This window comes from Salmo salar, chromosome 11 (assembly GCF_965601325.2).
Source record: "Salmo salar chromosome 11, fSalSal1, whole genome shotgun sequence".
Lineage (NCBI taxonomy): Eukaryota > Metazoa > Chordata > Actinopteri > Salmoniformes > Salmonidae > Salmo > Salmo salar.
Genome location: NC_138301.1, coordinates 32,961,514 through 32,981,583, shown reverse-complemented (window position 1 = coordinate 32,981,583; position 20,070 = coordinate 32,961,514). Strand labels below are relative to the sequence as shown.

Sequence of the window (20,070 nt, the reverse complement as noted above, 5' to 3'; positions counted from 1 at the left end):
AGCTAACCTGGAGTCCTCAATCAATGAGACGAGATTGGAGATGTTGGTTAGAGCTGCCTTGCCCTATAAAAACCACTCACAAAAGTTCAGTTTGCTATTTACAAGAAGCATTGCTTGATGTGAACCATGCCTCAAACAAAAGAGATCTCAGAAGACCTAAGTTTAAGAATTGTTGACTTGCACAAAGCTGGAAAGGGTTACAAAAGTATCTCTAAAAGCCTTGATGTTTATCAGTCCACGGTAAGACAAATTGTCTATAAATGGAGAAAGTTCAGCACTGTTGCTACTCTCCCTAGGAGTGGCCGTCCTGCAAAGATGACTGCAAGAGCACAGGGCAGAATAATCAATGAGGTTAAGAATCCTAGTGTCACCCAAAGACTTACAGAAATCTCTGGAACATGCTAACATCTCTGTTGACGAGTCGACGATACGTAAAACACTAAAGAGGAATGGTGTTCATGGGAGGATACCATGGAAGAAGCCACTGCTGTCTAAAAACCATTGCTGCACGTCTGAAGTTTGCATAAGTGCACCTGGATGTTCACAGCGCTACAGGCAAAATATTCTGTGGACAGATTAAACTACAGTTGTTTGGAAGGAACACACAACACTATGTGTGGAGAAAAAAGGCACAGCACACCAACATCAAAATGTCATCCCAACTGTCAACTATGGTGGAGGAGCATCGTGGTTTGGGGCTGCTTTGCTGCCTCAGGGCCTGGACAGCTTGCTATCATCGACAGAAAAATGAATTCCCAAGTTTATCAAGGCATTTTTCAGGAGAATGTAAGGCTTATCTGTCCGCCAATTGAAGCTCAACCGAAGTTAGGTGATGCAACAGAATGGCTTGAACAGAAGGAAAATACGCTTTCTGGAGTGGCCCAGATGCTGTGGCATGACCTCAAGAGGGCAGTTCACACCGGACATCCCAAGAATATTGCTCAACTGAAACAGTTTTGTAAAGAGGAATGGTCCAAAATTCCTCCTGACAGTTGTGCAGGTCTGATCCTCAACTACAGAAAATGTTTGGTTGAGGTTATTGCTGCCAAAGGAGGGTCAACCTGCTATTTAATCCAAGGGTTCACATACCTTTTCTTCCCACTGTAAGTCCTGGATGCCTGGGACCTCACCCCCAGTAATGCGCTAAGCTGTCTGTACTACCCTCTTTAAGGCCTTCCGTCTGCAGTTGCCATACTAGATGGTAATACAAACAGCCAGGATGCTCTCCATAGTGCAGCTGTAAAAGTTCCTAAGGATCTGAGTGGCCATGCCAAATGGTTTCAACCTCCTAAGGGAGAAGAGGCGCTGCCGTGCCTTCTTCACCACTGTGCTGGTGTGAGAGGACCATGTTAAGTCCTCAGTGATGTGGACACAGAGGATCTTGACCCTCCATTGTGGATGTGGATGAGGGGTGTGCACCCGCCCCTGTTTCCTGTAGTCCACGATCAGCTCCTTGGTCTTGCTGACGTTGAGGGAGTTTAACAACATTATCATATCATGTAGCTACAGTTAATATAGATAACATTATCATGTTGTGTAGTAATTGGACTTAACATTATTATGCCATGTTGATGATTGTGGTACTTTTTGCTTTAGCTATGAGATCAGTCATAGTGACAGCCTGAATCTTATCTTAGCCAATGTCAAAGTTTATTGACCTTCATTAATGCTGCAAAATGTCAGGCAATGTCAAATAAGACGATTGGAGTTGTATTACAGCTCTGGGTCATTGAGGGCAGTAGTTTATGGTGTTTTACGAAGAGCATTGCAGACATTTAAGGACATGTTTATGGTATTGCCTACAGTAAATGTTGATTTATTATGAAGGGAGGAGATTGATAGTTCCCTTAGAGTAGACTCCACTGTGCAACTGTTACGGACCGTACCACTCACTACCTACTGGTGAAGTGGGACCGTACCACTCACTACCTACTGGTGAGAGGTCTGTCCATAATAAAGTGCTGCTCTGCCTTAACAATGCTGTCAACAAGGTAGGTCCTACAGGCCCTAGTTTTGTCGTACCTGGACTACTGTACAGTTATGTGGTCAGATGCCACAAAGAGGGACTTAAGAAAATTACAACTGGCCCAGAACAGGGCAGTACGGCTGGCCCTTAAATGTACACGGAAAGCTAATGTGTCAATCTCTCCAGGCTCAAGTAATTGGACTGGATTGATTTGAGTAGAGGAAAGATTGACTTCATCACTACTTGTCAATACTTCTCACAAATACATGTTGAATGCACAGTGATGTCTGTTTAAACTACTAGTACACAGATCAGACACCCATGCATACCCCACCAGACATGCCACCAGAGGTCTCTTCTAGAGGTCGACCGATTAATCGGAATGGCCGATTTTAATTAGGGCCGATTTCAAGTTTCCATAACAATCGTAATCGGTATTTTTTGCCACCGATTTGTCAATTTTATATATATATATTTGAAACCTTTTTTAACTAGGCAAGTCAGTTAAAGAACACATTCTTATTTTCAATGACGGCCTAGGAACGGTGGGTTAACTGCCTTGTTCAGGGGCAGAACGACAGATTTTTACCTTGTCAGCTTGGGGATGCAACCTTACGTTAACTAGCCCAACGCTCTAACCACCTGCTTTACGTTGCCAAGGTAAGTTGCTAGCTAGCATTAAACTTATCTTATAAAAAAACAATCAATCATAAACACTAGTTAACTAGACATGGTTGATGATATTACTAGTTTATCTAGCCTGTCCTGCTTTGCATATAATCGATGTGGTGCGCATTCGCGAAAAAGGACTGTCTTTGCTCTGACGTGTACCTAACCATAAACATCAATGTCTTTCTTAAAATCAATACACAAGTATATATTTTTAAACCTGCATATTTAGTTAATATTGCCTGCTAACATGAATTTCATTTAACTAGGGAAAATGTGTCACTTCTCTTGCAAACAGAGTCAGGGTATATGCAGCAGTTTGGGCCGCCTGGCTTGTTGCGAACTGTGAAGACTATTTCTTCCTAACAAAGACGGCCGACTTCGCCAAACGGGGGATGATTTAACAAAAGCGCATTTGCGAAAAAAAAGCACAATCGTTGCACGACTGTACCTAACCATAAACATCAATGACTTTCTTAAACTCAATACACAGAAGTATATATTTTTAAACCTGCATATTTAGCTAAAATAAATCCAGGTTAGCAGGCAATATTAACCAGGTGAAATTGTGTCAGTTCTCTTGCGTTCGTTGCACGCAAACTAATTTGCCAGAATTTTACGGAACTATGAAATAACATTGTAGGTTGTGCGATGTAACAGGAATATTTAGACTTAGGGATGCCACCCGTTAGATAAAATACGGAACGGTTCCGTATGTCACTGAAAGAATGTTTTCGAGATGATAGTTTCCGGATTTGACCATATTAATGACCTAAGGTTTATTATATTATAGTTAAGTCTATGATTTGATAGAGCAGTCTGACTGAGCGGTGGTAGGCAGCAGCAGGCTCGTAATAGTCAAAGGTATATGGTTTAGAGAGAGTCGTGTCATAATTCCTGTAATAACTTGCGGCTGAACTTGAAAGGCGTTCCTTCGTTATTTTACCGTTCATGTCTTCCATAGAGAATGTCTTGATCTACTTCAAATAAGGTTTTGTGCTTAAACCGCCTCGGCGTTTTGATACCCGTGTAAATCTCACTAGGTAACGTTTGTCAACAACTTTTTTTGTAGAGTGGATTTATGAAAATATATCTTCTCTTATAATGATCAGAGTTATATTCTATGGATATCTACACAGTTATAAAATTGGCAAGGTGGTGTAAGCCTAAACCAAACACAGACCTTATTTTAAGTTAATCCAAAAATATCCTATGGAATAAATGCTTTTCAGATTTTGCTAGAAGGTGTCATGGGAATTATGACTCGCACTTTGGTAGTCAATTCTTACTATGCCCATTATTAAAATAGGATTTCCTGCATATAGAAATTACAGTTTTTGTTTTCAGCATTCATCACAGGTAACTTAGACTCTTTTATTATTCAAACAGTTGAGAGTATTTGTCTCCTAAGCAGACTCTTCAGTATCGTTGTCACTTCAGAGCTGTGTATGTATATATATATATATATAATATGTGTATGTATGTATGTATGTATGTATGTATCTCAATAATCGGCCGATTTAATTGGTATCGCCGCTTGGGCCCTCCAATAATCTGTATCGGCATTGAAAAATCATAATCGGTCGACCTCTAGTCTCTTCAGTCCCCAAGTCCAGAACAGACTATGGGAGGAGCACAGTACTACAAAGAGCCATGACTACATGGAACTCTATTCCACATCAAGTAACTGATGCAAGCAGTAAAATTCAATAAAATAAAGATAATAATACACGTTATGGAACAGCGGGGACTGTGAAGAGAGACGCGCGCACACACACACACAATAACATACTCACTATACACACACGTACACATGGATTTTGTGTTGTGGATATGTGGTAGTAGAGTAGTGGCCTGAGGGCACACACTTAATGTATTTTAATGTTTAAATTATATTATAATGTATATTACTGCCTTCATGTTGCTGGACCCCAGAATGGGTAGCTACTGACTTGGCAGCAGCTAATAGGGATCCTTAGTAAATACAAATCCTGGTGTATGTTGAAGTTGCCCCTAGACGCTAGTTTGGGGTCAGTTTTTCATTTTCTATCCCTCACTAATGGCTAAGGTTGGGATTGCATTATTGGGAAGGGCCTGTAAGTAAGCATTAGTTACTCTACACCTGTTGTTTACAAAGCATTTGACAAATAACATTTGATTTTGATTTGATTGGAGGAGGGGAAGCTAATCCTACATATTCACCGGGGGGGGACTTCACCCCAGCGCGTACCTACTCTCTAGGTATCCTGTTGTCTCTTGTGACAGCCTAGTTACATGGGCCTACATGTTAACACGTTTCGTATTTCAGTCGGGTTGATTGTGATTGTGGAAGCCAGATCATCTGATGTAGAGCTCCATCACTCTCCTTGGTCAAATAGCCCTTACACAGTCTGCAGGTGTGTTGGGTCATTGTTGAAAAACAAATTATATTCCCACTAAGCGCAAACCAGATGGGATTGCGTATCACTGCAGAATGCTGTGGTAGCCATGCTGGTTAAGTGTGCCTTGAATTCTAGATCATTAGAGTTATCGGCCATAATTGGTGTCCAAAAATGCCGATTACCGATTGTTATGAAAACTTGAAATCGTCCCTATTTAATCGGTCGACCTCTTCTCTGGCAACAGCTCTGGTGGAAATTCCTGCAGTCAGCATGCCAATTGCACACTCCCTCAAACCTTGAGACATCTGTGGCATTGTGTTGTGTGACGAAACTGCACATTTTAGAGTGGCCTTTTTATTGTCCCCAGCACAAGGTGAACCTGTGTAATGATTATGGTGTTTAATCAGCTTCTTGATATGCCAGACCTGTCACGTAGATGGATTATCTTGGTAAAGGAGAAATGCTCACTAACAGGGACGTAAACAGATGTGTGCAAAAAATGAGAGAAATAAGCTCCTAGGATCTTTTATTTCAGCTCATGAAACATGGGACCAACACTTGTTGCATTTTTTATATTTTTGTTCAGTATAGTTCCTCTCCTCTGTTATCTCCTTATCTCTCCCCTGTGGTGTGTCCACCTAATCCTTCTGTCTTTGTTTTAGTAGTAGTAATTAGAGGTCGACCGATTATGATTTTTTTTCACCGCCGATACCGATTATTGGAGGGCCGATTACCGATTAATCGGCCACTTTTTAAAAAATGGTTTGTTATTACATATATATATATATATATATATATATATATATATATATATATATATATATATATATATATATATATATAATTTTTTTGTAATAATGACAATTACAACAATACTGAATGAACACTGTTTTTAACTTAATATAGTACATCAATAAAATCAATTTAGCCTCAAATAAATAATGAAACATGTTCAATTTGGTTTAAATAATGCAAAAACAAAGTGTTGGAGAAGAAAGTAAAAGTGCAATATGTGCCATGTAAAAAAAAAGCTAACGTTTTAAGTTCCTTGCTCAGAACATGGGAACATATGCTGGTGGTTCCTTTTAACATGAGTCTTCAATATTCCCAGGTAAGAAGTTTTAGGTTGTAGTTATAGGACTATTTCTCTTTATACCATTTGTATTTCATATACCTTTGACTATTGGATGTTCTTATAGGCACTTTAGTATTGCCAGTGTAACAGTATAGCTTCTGTCCCTCTCCTCGCCCCTACCTGTGCTCGAACCAGGAACACATCAACAACAGCCACCCTCGAAGCATCGTTACACATCGCTCAACAAAAGCCGCGGCCCTTGCAGAGCAAGGGGAATAACTACTCCAAGTCTCAGAGCGAGTGACGTCACCGATTGAAACGCTATTAGCGCGCACCCCACTAACTAGCTAGCCATTTCACATCGGTTACACCAGCCTCATCTCGGGAGTTGATAGGCTTGAAGTCATAAACAGCTCAATGCTTGAAGCATTGCGAAGAGCTGCTGGCAAACGCACGAAAGTGCTGTTTGAATGAATGCTTACGAGCCTGCTGCTGCCTACCATCGCTCATTCAGACTGCTCTATCAAATATCAAATCATAGACTTAATTATAACATAATAACACACAGAAATACGAGCCTTAGTTTCCGGATTCGACCATATTAATGACCTATCATCTCAAACAAAACGTTTTTCCTTTCAGTGAAATACGGAACCGTCCTGTATTTTACCTAATGGGTGGCATCCCTAAGTCTAAATATTCCTGTTACATTGCACAACCTTCAATGTTATGTCATAATTCTGGCAAATTAGTTCGCAACGAGCCAGGCAGCCCAAACTGTTGCATATACCCTGACTCTGCGTGCAATGAACGCAAAATGACACAATTTCACCTGGTTAATATTGCCTGCTAACCTGGATTTCTTTTAGCTAAATATGCAGGTTTAAAAATATATACTTCTGTGTATTGAGTTTAAGAAAGTCATTGATGTTTATGGTTAGGTACAGTCTTGCAACGATTGTGCTTTTTTCGCAAATGCGCTTTTGTTAAATCATCCCCCGTTTGGCGAAGTTGGCTGTCTTTGTTAGGAAGAAATAGTCTTCACAGTTCGCAACGAGCCAGGCGGCCCAAACTGCTGCATATACCCTGACTCTGTTTGCAAGAGAAGTGACACATTTTCCCTAGTTAAATGAAATTCATGTTAGCAGGCAATATTAACTAAATATGCAGGTTTTAAAAATATATACTTGTGTATTGATTTTAAGAAAGGCATTGATGTTTATGGTTGGAGCAACGTGTACCTAAGCGATTATATGCAACGCAGGACAGGCTAGATAAACTTGTAATATCATCAACCATGTGTAGTTAACTAGTGATTATGATTGATTGTTTTTATAAGTTTAATGCTAGCTAGCAACTTACCTTGGCTTCTTACTGCATTCGCGTAACAGGCAGGCTCCTCGTGGAGTGCAATGTAAAGCAGGTGGTTAGAGCGTTGGACTAGTTAACCGTAAGGTTGCAAGATTGAATCCCAGAGCTGTTTTTTTTGTTTTTTTATAAGATAAGTTTAATGCTAGCTAGCAACTTACCTTGGCAACGTAAAGCAGGTGGTTAGAGCGTTGGGCTAGTTAACGTAAGGTTGCATCCCCAAGCTGACAAGGTAAAAATCTGTCGTTCTGCCCCTGAACAAGGCAGTTAACCCACCGTTCCTAGGCCGTCATTGAAAATAAGAATGTGTTCTTAACTGACTTGCCTAGTTAAATAAAGGTGTGTGTGTGTGTGTGTGTGTGTGTGTGTGTGTGTGTGTGTGTGTGTGTGTGTGTGTGTGTGTGTGTGTGTGTGTGTGTGTGTGTGTGTGTGTGTGTGTGTGTGTGTGTGTGTGTGTGTGTGTGTGTGTGTGTGTGTGTGTGTGTGTGTGTGTGTGTGTGTGTGTGTGTGTGTGTTTTTTTTAAATCGGCCAAATCGGTGTCCAAAAATACCGATTTCCGATTATGAAAACTTGAACTCGGCCCCAATTAATCGGCCATTCCGATTAATCGGTCGACCTTTAGTAGTAATATTAATAATGCCTATTTAGAGATGAGAAAGATAGAGGTCTGTCTGTGTCTGCTACAGAGGCAAGGCCAGTGTGCAAACCACTTTACGTGAGAGGTAAGCCTATTCACCCAGCCTCTCTTAGAGGACAAAGGAAGTTGATTTGAAGCATTTTCAAATCTCTCTTTATTGTAAAAAAAAAAAAAAAAACGCAGAGCAATTTTCAATCAACACTGGCCTTCTGAGGATGACTCAACACCTCTTTTACACTTAATTTTTGTTGTCATATAGCAGATGCTGTTATCCAGAGCAACTTACACAAGCAATTAGGGTTAAGTACCTTGCTCAAGGGCACATCGACAGATTTTTCACCTAGTCGGCTCTGGGATTTGAATCAGCGACCTTTCAGTTACTGGTCCAATGCTCTTAACCAATAGGCTACCTGCCTTTTACACATTCTCCGGTTTGACCCTGAGCTTCTCAGCTTTGTCATGCCCCTTGCCTGGACCGCTAGCCTGGCAGGTAACAACAGTATAAACTCTCTCTTGTTATTAACACCCCAGCACCACTGTCTTCATGCTAATGTCTTCTCTTTCCCCCAGTTTATAGACTCATTATGAGTGTAAGAACAGGCTGGCTGGCCAGATGTTATCTGGAATTCTATGAGTCAGTCAGGCATGTCGGCCAGAGGAGTGAGAGAGGAGAGGTTAACTAGGGCTGCAGGCCAGGGCTGTGTGCATTTAGCCACCTTTCTCTGTCACTGCCACAGCCTGCCTACCTGGGAAACGGGTTGGAGAGTGGGTAGGAAGTTGGGTGGGGAGTTGGGTGCTTCATGAAACCGACTCATGTCGTCAGAAGGTAAAGGGTCAACAGAGGGGTGTGTGTGTGTGCGGTTTATGAAGGGAAATGGGGCTGGTTAATTTCCTACAGGAAGACTAAGTGGCCAAAAAGAGCCCTTCCTCTGTTTGGCAGGGAAAGAGGGGAGGAGGGGGAACGAGGGGGGTGGAGAGGTAGGGGGAACGAGGGGGGTGGAGAGGTAGGGGGAACGAGGGGGGTGGAGAGGTAGGGGGGGAGGTGGAGAGGTAGGGGGAACCGGGGAGGTGTGGGGAACGAGGGGGGTGGAGAGGCAGGGGGAACGAGGGAGGTGGGGAGGCAGGGGGAACGAGGGAGGCAGGGGGAACGAGGGAGGCAGGGGGAGGTAGGAGGAACAAGGGAGGGAGGGAGGGAGGTGGAGAGGTAGGGGGAACGAGGGAGATAGGGGGAACGAGGGAGGCAGGGGGAACGAGGGAGAAGGAGAGGTACGAGAGAGGCAGGGGGAACGAGGGAGGCAGGGGAACGAGGGAGGCGGGGGGAACGAGGAGGGTGGAGAGGCAGGGGGAACGAGGGAGGTGGGGAGGCAGGGGGAACGAGGGAGGCAGGGGGAACGAGGGAGGCAGGGAGAGGTAGGAGGAACAAGGGAGGGAGGGAGGTGGGGAGGCAGGGGGAACGGGGGAGGCAGGGGGAACGAGGGAGGCGGGGGAACGAGGGGGGTGGGGAGGCAGGGGGAACGAGGGAGGTGGGGAGGCAGGGGGAACGAGGGGGGTGGAGAGGTAGGGGGGGAGGTGGAGAGGTAGGGGGAACCGGGGAGGTGTGGGGAACGAGGGGGGTGGAGAGGCAGGGGGAACGAGGGAGGCAGGGGGAACGAGGGAGGTAGGAGGAACAAGGGAGGGGGGAGGGAGGTGGGGAGGCAGGGGGAACCGGGGAGGCAGGGGGAACCGGGGAGGCAGGGGGAACGAGGGAGGCAGGGGGAACGAGGGAGGCGGGGGGAACGAGGGGGGTGGAGAGGCAGGGGGAACGAGGGAGGTGTGGAGGCAGGGGGAACGAGGGAGGCAGAGGGAACGAGGGAGGAGGGGGGAACGAGGGAGGCAGGGAGAGGTAGGAGGAACAAGGGAGGGAGGTGGGGAGGTAGGGGGAACCGGGGAGGCAGGGGGAACGAGGGAGGCGGGGGGAACGAGGGGGGTGGAGAGGCAGGGGGAACGAGGGAGGCGGGGGGAACGAGGGGGGTGGAGAGGCAGGGGGAACGAGGGAGGCAGGGGGAACGAGGGAGGAGGGGGGAACGAGGGAGGCAGGGAGAGGTAGGAGGAACAAGGGAGGGAGGTGGGGAGGCAGGGGGAACGAGGGAGACAGGGGGAACGAGGGAGAAGGAGAGGTACGAGGGAGGCAGGGGGCACAAGGGAGGCGGGGGGAACGAGGGGGGTGGGGAGGCAGGGGGAACGAGGGAGGCAGGGGGAACGAGGGGGGTGGGGAGGCAGGGGGAACGAGGGAGGCAGGGGGAACGAGGGAGGCACGAGGGAGGGAGGTGGAGAGGTAGGGGGAACGAGGGGGGTGGAGAGGCAGGGGGAACGAGGGAACGGGGGAGGCAGGGGGAACGAGGGAGGCGGGGGGAACGAGGGAGGTAGAGAGGCGGGGGGAACGAGGGAGGTAGGGGGAGGCGGGGGGAACGAGGGAGGTAGGGGGAGGTGGGGGGAACGAGGGGGAACGAGGGAGGCGGGGGGAACGAGGGAGGTAGGGGGAGGCGGGGGGAACGAGGGAGGTAGGGGGAGGTGGTGGGAACGAGGGAGGCGGGGGAACAAGGGAGGTAGAGGGGTAGGGGGAACGAGGGAGGCGGGGGAACGAGGGAGGTAGAGAGGTAGGGGGAACGAGAGAGGTAGGGGGAACGAGAGAGGTAGGGGGAACGAGGGAGGTAGAGAGGTAGGGGGAACGAGAGAGATGGGGGGGGGGAACGAGGTAGAGGGAACGAGGGAGGTAGGGAGATGGAGGGGGAGGGGGAATGAGGGAGGTGGGGAGGCGGGGGGAACGGGAGAGGCGGGGGGAACGAGGGAGGCGGGGGAACGAGGGAGGTAGAGGTAGGGGGAACGAGAGAGGTAGGGGGAACGAGGGAGGCGGGGAAACGAGGGAGGAAGAGAGGCGGGGGGAACGAGGGAGGTGAGGGAACGAGGGAGGTAGGGGGAACGAGGGAGGTGGGGGGAACGAGGGAGGAGGACAGGTAGGGGGAACGAGGGAGGTAGGGGGAACGAGGGAGGTAGGGGGAACGAGGGAGGTGGGGGGAACGAGGGAGGAGGACAGGTAGGGGGAACGAGGGAGGTAGGGGGAACGAGGGAGGTAGAGCGGTAGGGGGAACGAGGGAGGTGCGGGGGAAAAGAGGGAACGTGGGGGGAACGAGGGAGATGGAGAGGAAGGGGGGAACGAGGGAGGTGGGGGGAACGAGGGAGTCGGGGACAACGAGGGAGGTGGGGGGGTAGGGGGAACGAGGGAGGTAGGGGGAACGAGGGAGGTGGGGGGTAGGGGGAACGAGGGAGGTGGGGGGTAGGGGGAACGAGGGAGGTGGGGGGTAGGGGGAACGAGGGAGGCGGGGGGAACGAGGGATGTGGAGAGGTAGGGGGAACGAGGGAGGTGGGGGGGTAGGGGGAACGAGGGAGGTGGGGGGGTAGGGGGAACGAGGGAGGTAGAGAGGCAGGGGGAACGAGGGAGGCGGGGGGAACGAGGGAGGTGGAGAGGCAGGGGGAACGAGAGAGGCAGGGGGAACGAGGGAGGCGGGGGGAACGAGGGAGGTGGAGAGGTGGGGGGAACGAGGGAGGCGGGGGGACGAGGGAGGTAGGGTGAGGTGGGGGGAACGAGGGAGGGGAGAAGCGGGGGGAACAAGGGAGGCAGTGGGAACGAGGGAGGCGGGGGAACGAGGGAGGTTGAGAGAGCGAGGGGGAACGAGGGAGGTAGAGAGAGCGAGGGGGAACGAGGGAGGTAGAGAGAGCGAGGGGGAACGAGGGAGGTAGAGAGAGCGAGGGGGAACGAGGGAGGTAGAGAGAGCGAGGGGGAACGAGGGAGGCAGGGGGGAACGGGGGAGGCAGGGGGGAACGAGGGAGGTAGAGAGAGCGAGGGGGAACGAGGGAGGTAGAGAGAGCGAGGGGAAACGAGGGAGGTAGAGAGAGAGAGGGGAAACGAGGGAGGTAGAGAGAGAGAACGAGGTAGAGCGAGTGAGGGATGTAGAGAGAGAAGGAGAACGAGGTAGAGGGAGAGAGACATGTCTGTGTTCCTGGCTGGGGCTTTAAAGTGCATCTAAATTGAGTCTTTTGTTGCCTGACATTCTCAGGTACCATGGATACAGGTCAACGGGGACCAAAGCCTCTCCCACAACCCTCTGTTAACACTATTAACCATCAGACAACCTGAATGAATGAGATGTACTGTATTCATTATCTGAAGCATTCAAATCTTCTCCTGTTATCATAATATCACCATCCTATTGAAGATAGTTTTACCATAATTAATAGGGCTGGGAATTGCCAGGGACCCACGATACAATATTATCACGATACTTAGGTGCCGATACGATTCTATATATATTTCGATTCGATACTGTGATTTTGTGATTTGATGTTCTAAACATATTGCTCACTATAGAGTATGTCTGCTGCAGAGAGACGAGAGCATGAGAAAACGAGTTTTGATCAGTCAGGGAAATAAAAGTGCTGAAAACATGTTGACTCACTATTTAAAAAGAAGATAAAAAAACAAGCTATAGGATGACAAATCCAGGAGTTTTTGTACAGGTACAGCCGACTAGCGCTAGCTAACCCGCGCAGCCGACTAGCGCTAGCTAACCCGCGCAGCCGACTAGCGCTAGCTAACCCGCGCAGCCGACTAGCGCTAGCTAACCCTACCTACTGTAGCATAAATAAATATATCATACAGTACCAGTCAAAAGTTTGGACACCTACTCATTGAAGGGTTGTTCTTTTTTTAAATGATTTTCTACATTGTAGAATAATACTGAAGACTTCAAAACCATCAAATAACACATATAGAACAATGTAGTAACCAGAAATGTGTTAAACAAATCAAAATATATTTTATATTTGAGATTCTTCAAATTAGCCACCCTTTGCCTTGATGACAGCTTTGCTTACTCTTGGCTTTCTCTCAACCAGCTTCACCTGGAGTTATTTTCCAACAGTCTTGGAGTTCTCACATATGCTGAGAACTTGTTGGCTGCTTTTCCTTTGCTCTGCGGTCCAACTCATCCCAAACCATCTCAATTGGGTTGAGGTCGGGTGATTGTGGAGGCCAGGTCATCTGATGCAGCACTCCATCACTCTCCTTCTTGGTCAAATAGCCCTTACACAACCTGCAGGTGTGTTGGGTCATTGTCCTGTTGGAAAACAAATGACAGTCCCACTAAGCGCAAACCAGGTGGGATGGCGTATCGCTGCAGAATGCTGTGCTAGCTATGCTGGTTAAGTGTGCCTTGAATTCTAAATAAATCACAGACAGTGTCACTAGCAAAGTACCCCCACATCACACCTCCTCCTCCATGCTTCACGGTGGGAACCACACATGCGGAGATCAACCTTTCAGGTACTCTGCGTCTCAGAGACACTGCGGTTGGAACCAAAAGTCTCAAATTTGGACTCATCAAAACAAAGGACAGATTTCCACCGGTCTAATGTCCATTGCTCGTGTTTCTTGGCCCAAGCAAGTCTCTTCTTCGTATTGGTGTCCTTTAGTAGTGGTTTCTTTGCAGAAATTCAACCACGAAGGCCTGATTCACGCAGTCTCCTCTGAACAGTTGATGTTGAGATGTGTCTGTTACTTGAAATCTGTGAAGCATTTATTTAGGCTGGTAACTCTAATGAACTTATCCTCTGCAGCAGAAATAACTCTGGGTCTTCCTTTCCTGTGGCGGTCCTCATGAGAGCCAGTTTCATCATAGCGCTTGATGGTTTTTGTGACTGCACTTGAAGAAACATTCAACATTCTTGACATTTTCCGTATTGACTGACCTTCATGTCTTAAAGTAATGATGGACTGTCATTTCTCTTTGCTTATTTGAGCTGTTATTGCCATAATATGGACTTGGTCTTTTACCAAATAGGGCTATCTTCTGTATACCACCCCTACCATCACAACACAACTGATTGACTCAAATGTATTAAGAAGAAAATTAAATTCCACAAATTAACTTTTAATAAGGCATACCTGTTAATTGAAATGCATTCCGGGTGACTACCTCATGAAGCTGGTTGAGAGAATGCCAAGAGTGTGCAAAACTGTCATCAAGGCAAAGGGTGGCTACTTTGAAGAATCTCAAATCTAAAATATATTTTGATTTGTTTAACACTTTTTTTGGTTACTACATGATTTCATAGTTGTGATGTCTTCACTATTGTTCTACAATGTAGAAAATAGTACAAATAATGAGAAACCATTGAATGAGTAGGTGTGTCCAAACTTTTGACATGTACTGTATATATAGGCCTATACATATAATTGTTTTTACAAAACTCGCGATCGCTCACCTTCTGTTTCACTTCACATCGAAACGTGAACACAGCGGACAGTCTGCTTGACCAGGCTAGAACAGATTTGAATAGCAGTAATGCCATTGACCAGAGAGTTGGGCCTAGTTTCAGTAGGAAGTGAGTCTCTCCCAGTGACTATTAGTTGTCTAATAATGGTAAGCCTTACCAAGTCGTCCTGTGAGTACCTAACCTGTGGTTCCTGTGTATATAGCGTGAGGAGTGAGACTGTCTCAGCAGGTGGTCTGAAGAAGATATAAATTACTGAGGCCTCTACCTCTACCATCCTGCCTCTCTCTCTCCGGTAATAAGCAGTGTGTCTCAGACACATTCATCAGCCCTCTGAGTGTCTCTGTCTTACAGATTAACTCCTATTCACCGTTAGAGTAACACAAGAGGTTTCTCTCTACTGCTCACTGATCACTCAGCTTTTAACAGACACGGATTTGCAATTTTCCATCACCTTTTAGACTTTGAGACCGGAGCGATTATGTGGTGAGGGACAGAGCGACAGAGAGGAAGATCTAGAGTGAGAGATGTTATCTGTGGAGTTCTGTTGAGGCTGCGGTGCTGGTGTGGTGTGGTTGGTTGGTCAGGAGATGCGTGAAGGTTATTTGGTATGTTCCTGTACTCAGCGCTTAAACACTACCGCGATGAAGAAGACAACTTCCAGGTAGACAACCTGTTTTATCTGTGTTTTAGAATTCTGTTCTACTTCTGTTGTTCTAGCGTTTTTGTTGTGCCACTGCTGTGTTACAACTTCCATCTGACCTTTGTTCGAGAACTTCAGTTCTTCTAGCGCTGTTTCTGAAACGCCTGTTGTCCTAAAACTGTTTCTGAAACGCCTGTTGTCCTAAAACTGTTTCTGAAACGCCTGTTGTCCTAAAACTGTTTCTGAAACGCCTGTTGTCCTAAAACTGTTTCTGAAACGCCTGTTGTCCTGAAACTGTTTCCAGCTGTTATGTTCTTTCACTGTGGGAAAACAGGCTACTTCAAACCTGGTCATTCCCAGTGTTGTGTAATCTCAGCTCTCTGCCAGTAAACCACTGTACCCAGTACTTCTCTGAGTTAGGAGGAGGTGAAGAATTTCAGCCTGTTCCTTTGTGAAGGGAAGGATTATTGGTGCTAATCGTCTGATGCCCTGTGTTGTTTAGAACCAGGAACAAAAAGCTATCAGAACGACGGAACCCTGGAAATTAATTGAAAATTCTTCTGACATAAAGCCCTCGTTCTCGCTGGACGCTCGGCCGCCTGTCTCAGGAGAGTGAGAGAGTTTGTGGTTGTGAACGGACCGCTGCTGTTCTCTCTCTCTCTCACACACACACACACACACACACACACACACACACACACACACACACACACACACACACACACACACACACACTGCTGTCCCCTTGGCAGCTCTGGTCTAATACACAGCAGGATTTAGTCTGATTTACATTTATTAGTTTATCAATCAGAATACTGAGCCTCCTGGATTAGGGGGTCACTAGGAGCTCCTGGCTGGCTAGTTTGGGGGCCCCTGAGGGGAGCTCGGCTCTGTGGTTACTGGTTAGTTACCACAGCAAACATTGATTGGACTGCCTTTAACTGTGAAAATATTATTGTGTTGACATGAGTTCAAATTGTATGTATGCATGTACAGTCGTGGCCAAAAGTTTGAGAATGACAAATATTAATTTTCATAGTCTGCTGCCTTAGTTTGTATGATGGCAATTTGCATATACTCCAGAATGTTATGAAGAGTGATCAGATGAATTGCAATTAATTGCAAAGTCCCTATTTGCCATGCAAATGAACTGAATCCCAAAAACACATTTCCACTGCATTTCAGCCCCGCCACAAAAGGACCAGCTGACATCATGTCAGTGATTCTCTCGTTAACACAGGTGTGAGTGTTGACGAGGACAAGGCTGGAGATCACTCTGTCATGCTGATTGAGTTCGAATAACAGACTGGAAGCTTCAAAAGGAGGGTAGTGCTTGGAATCATTGTTCTTCCTCTGTCAACCATGGTTACCTGCAAGGAAACACGTGCTGTCATCATTGCTTTGCACAAAAAGGGCTTCTCCCAACCATCCAGGAACAGTTTGGTGACGAACAATTCCTTTTCCAGCATGATGGAGCACCTTGCCATAAGGCAAAAGTGATAACTAAGTGGCTCGGGGAACAAAACATCGATATTTTGGGTCCATGGCCAGGACACTCCCCAGACCTTAATCCCATTGAGAACTTGTGGTCAATCCTCAAGAGGCGGGTGGACAAACAAAAACCCACAAATTCTGACAAACTCCAAGCATTGATTATGCAAGAATGGGCTGCCATCAGTCAGGATGTGGCCCAGAAGTTAATTAACAGCATGCCAGGGCAGATTGCAGAGGTCATGAAAAAGAAGGGTCAACACTGCAAATATTGACTCTTTGCATCAACTTCATGTAATTGTCAATAAAAGCCTTTGACACTTATGAAATGCTTGTAATTATACTTCAGTATTCCATAGTAACATCTGACAAAAATATCTAAAGACACTGAAGCAGCAAACTTTGAAAATGTATATTTCTGTCATTCTCAACACTTTTGGCCACTACTGTATGTATGTTGAATGTTCAGGGTAAGTCAATTAAGCAATCAAGTAGACCAGCTACAGCCCCGTTTGAACTGTACATTGGCCCATGGTTTCCCTACTATAGTGATCTCTGATACAGGGAGACAATTTGTAATGTTGTGATTCATTATATTTCTGTCTCCTCTCTCCACAGTCCCAGAAATCCTGGATAGAAAGCACTTTCACCAAGAGGGAATGTGTCCACATACTTCCAGTGTCGAAAGACCCCCACAGGTATCAATCAATCAAATGTATTTATAAAGCCCTTCTTACATCAGCCGATGTCACAAAGTGCTATACAGAAACCCAGCCTAAAACCCCAAACAGCAAGCAATGCAGACGCAGAAGCACGGTGGATAGGAAAAACTCCCTAGAAAGGCTGGAACCTAGGAAGAAACCTAGAGAGGAACCAGGCTATGAGGGGTGGCCAGTCCTCTTCTGGCTGTGCTGGGTGGAGATTATAACAGTACATGGCCAAGATGTTCAAATGTTCATAGATGACCAGCAGGGTCAGATAATAATAATCAGTGGTTATAGAGGGTGCAACAAGTCAGCACCCCAGGAATAAATGTCAGTTGGCTTTTCATAGCCAATCATAGAGAGAGAGAGAGAGTCGAAAACAGCAGGTCTGGGACAAGGTTTCACGTCCGGTGAACAGGTCAGGGTTCCATAGCCGCAGGTAGAACAGTTAAAACTGGAGCAGCAGCAGGTGGACTGGGGATAGCAAGAAGTCATCAGGCCATGTAGTCCTGAGGCTCCTAGGACTCTGGTCCTCCGAGAGGAGAGAGTTAGAGGGCGCATACTTAAATTCACACAGGACACCGGATAAGACAGGAGAAATACTCCAGATATAACAGAGTATTTCTGTCTCTGTCTGTCTGTCTCTCTCTCTGTCTGTGTTTCTCTTTCTCTGTCTCTCACATGTATCTCTCTCTCTCTCCCGTCCCTCCATCCTTGAGTGTTTATTACCTGCATGGTGGGGTTAGTACACTGCAATCTGTAATTACACTGAGTGTCAGTAAAGGCCAGAAGGTGAAACTTAACCACTACTGTAGTAAGTAAGATTTGGTGTTAGGGCAGGGTGTAGCCCAACTACTAGGTTATCCTCCAACAGTCAGCCAGCCAGCCAAGGGCGTAACTTTGTGTCAATTAGTTCCAGTGTCAACACCCCTCTACAGGGGGTCCGGGGGCTTGGGAGATTTTATTTTATTTGCTGTGAAATGGTGGTTTCTGTTGACTTTCTAAGGGAAAATGCATCAAAAGAAATCCTGATAATTTGGTCAATATACCCCAATCACAACTGCAAAAAACAATATTTTTATATTTTACTTTAAACCGTGTTCCTACTCTTAACAGTTAACAGAAAGTCACCACCACACCATTCTTTAACTAAATTTGAATGTCAAAGCCCATTATTCTATTTGTGTACCCTTCGCCACACTTGGTTAGTACATGGTCTTGAATAACTAATTTCTTATACCCAACTAACTTAAAAGCAAATAATTCAGTGACAGTTGGAAATGTAACTCTTCAATATGGATCAAACATTAGACTTCAAACAAACCAATCAGTATGGCGTCATTCTCAAGCATTAGACTTCAAAATAAATAAAATCAAATTGTTTTTGTCACATGCGCCGAATACAACAGGTGTAGACCTTACAGTGAAATGCTTTCTTAACCAGCAAAACAAATAATTAAAGGGCAGCAGTAAATAACAATAGCGGTGCTATATACAGGGGTTACTGGTTCAGAGTCAATGTGCGGGGTCACCGGTGTCAAGGTAATTGAGGTAATTATGTACATGCAGGTAGGGTTATTAACCTCTCTAGGGTCGGCGGGACGAAATCGTCCCACCTACGTAACAGCCAGTGGAATCCCGTGGCGCGTTATTCAAATACCTTAGAAATGCTATTACTTAAATTTTTCAAACATATGACTATTTTACACCATTTTAAAGACAAGACTCTCGTTAATCTAACCACACTGTCCGATTTCAAAAAGGCTTTACAACGAAAGCAAAACATTAGATTATGTCAGCAGAGTACCCAGCCAGAAATAATCAGACACCCATTTTTCAAGCTAGCATATAATGTCACATAAACCCAAACCACAGCTAAATGCAGCACTAACCTTTGATCTTCATCAGATGACAACCCTAGGACATTGTTATACAATACATGCATGTTTTGTTCAATCAAGTTCATATTTATATCAAAAACCAGCTTTTTACATTAGCATGTGACGTTCAGAACTAGCATACCCCCCGGAAACTTCCGGTGAATTTACAAAAAATTTACTAAATTACTCACGATAAACATTCACAAAAAGCATAACAATTATTTTAAGAATTATAGATACAGAACTCCTCTATGCACTCGATATGTCCGATTTTAAAATAGCTTTTCGGTGAAAGCACATTTTGCAATATTCTCAGTAGATAGCCCGGCATCACAGGGCTAGCTATTTAGACACCCAGCAAGTTTAGCACTCACCAAAGTCTGATTTACTATAAGAAAAATGTTATTACCTTTGGTGTTCTTCGTCAGAATGCACTCCCAGGACTTCTACTTCAATAACAAATGTTGGTTTGGTTCAAAATAATCCATAGTTATATCCAAACAGCGGCGTTTTGTTCGTGCGTTCAAGACACTATCCGAATGGTAAAGAAGGGTGACGAGCACGACGCATTTCGTGACAAAAAAATTCAAAATATTCCATTACCGTACTTCGAAGCATGTCAACCGCTGTTTAAAAAAAAAATGTATGCCATTTTTCTCGTAAAAAAGCGATAATATTCCGACCGGGAATCTGCGTTTAGGTAAAAAGACGAAAGAAAATAAAGCATGGGGTCGACTCGTGCAGGCGCCTAAGCCCATTGTCCTCTGATCGGCCACTTGCCAAAGGCGATAATGTGTTTCAGCCAGGGGCTGCCTCGATATCATTCAGCTTTTTCCCGGGTTCTGAGAGCCTATGGGAGCCGTAGGAAGTGTCACGTTACAGCAAAGATCCTCAGTCTTCAATAAACGGAGACAAGAAGCTCCTGTAAGGAATCTTCTCAGGTTTT

The 20,070-nt window shown here is 45.8% G+C and overlaps 1 protein-coding gene across 4 annotated transcripts in view; it reads left to right on the top strand.

Moving 5' to 3' along the window:
* LOC106587734 (transient receptor potential cation channel subfamily M member 7) overlaps positions 1-20,070 on the top strand; it is a 92,742-nt gene that overhangs the window by 4,364 nt on the left and 68,308 nt on the right. For 2 of the 4 annotated variants that reach the window (XM_082957861.1, XM_082957860.1), the window contains exons 1-2: positions 14,896-15,070; positions 17,159-17,238. In XM_082957861.1, coding sequence (XP_082813987.1) covers positions 15,017-15,070; positions 17,159-17,238 — 134 coding nt within the window. In that variant the 5' untranslated portion in view covers positions 14,896-15,016. Of the gene's footprint in view, positions 1-14,886; positions 15,071-17,158; positions 17,239-20,070 lie in introns of those variants that run through there. The other 2 variants (XM_082957863.1, XM_082957862.1) reach the window with 2 other exon arrangements.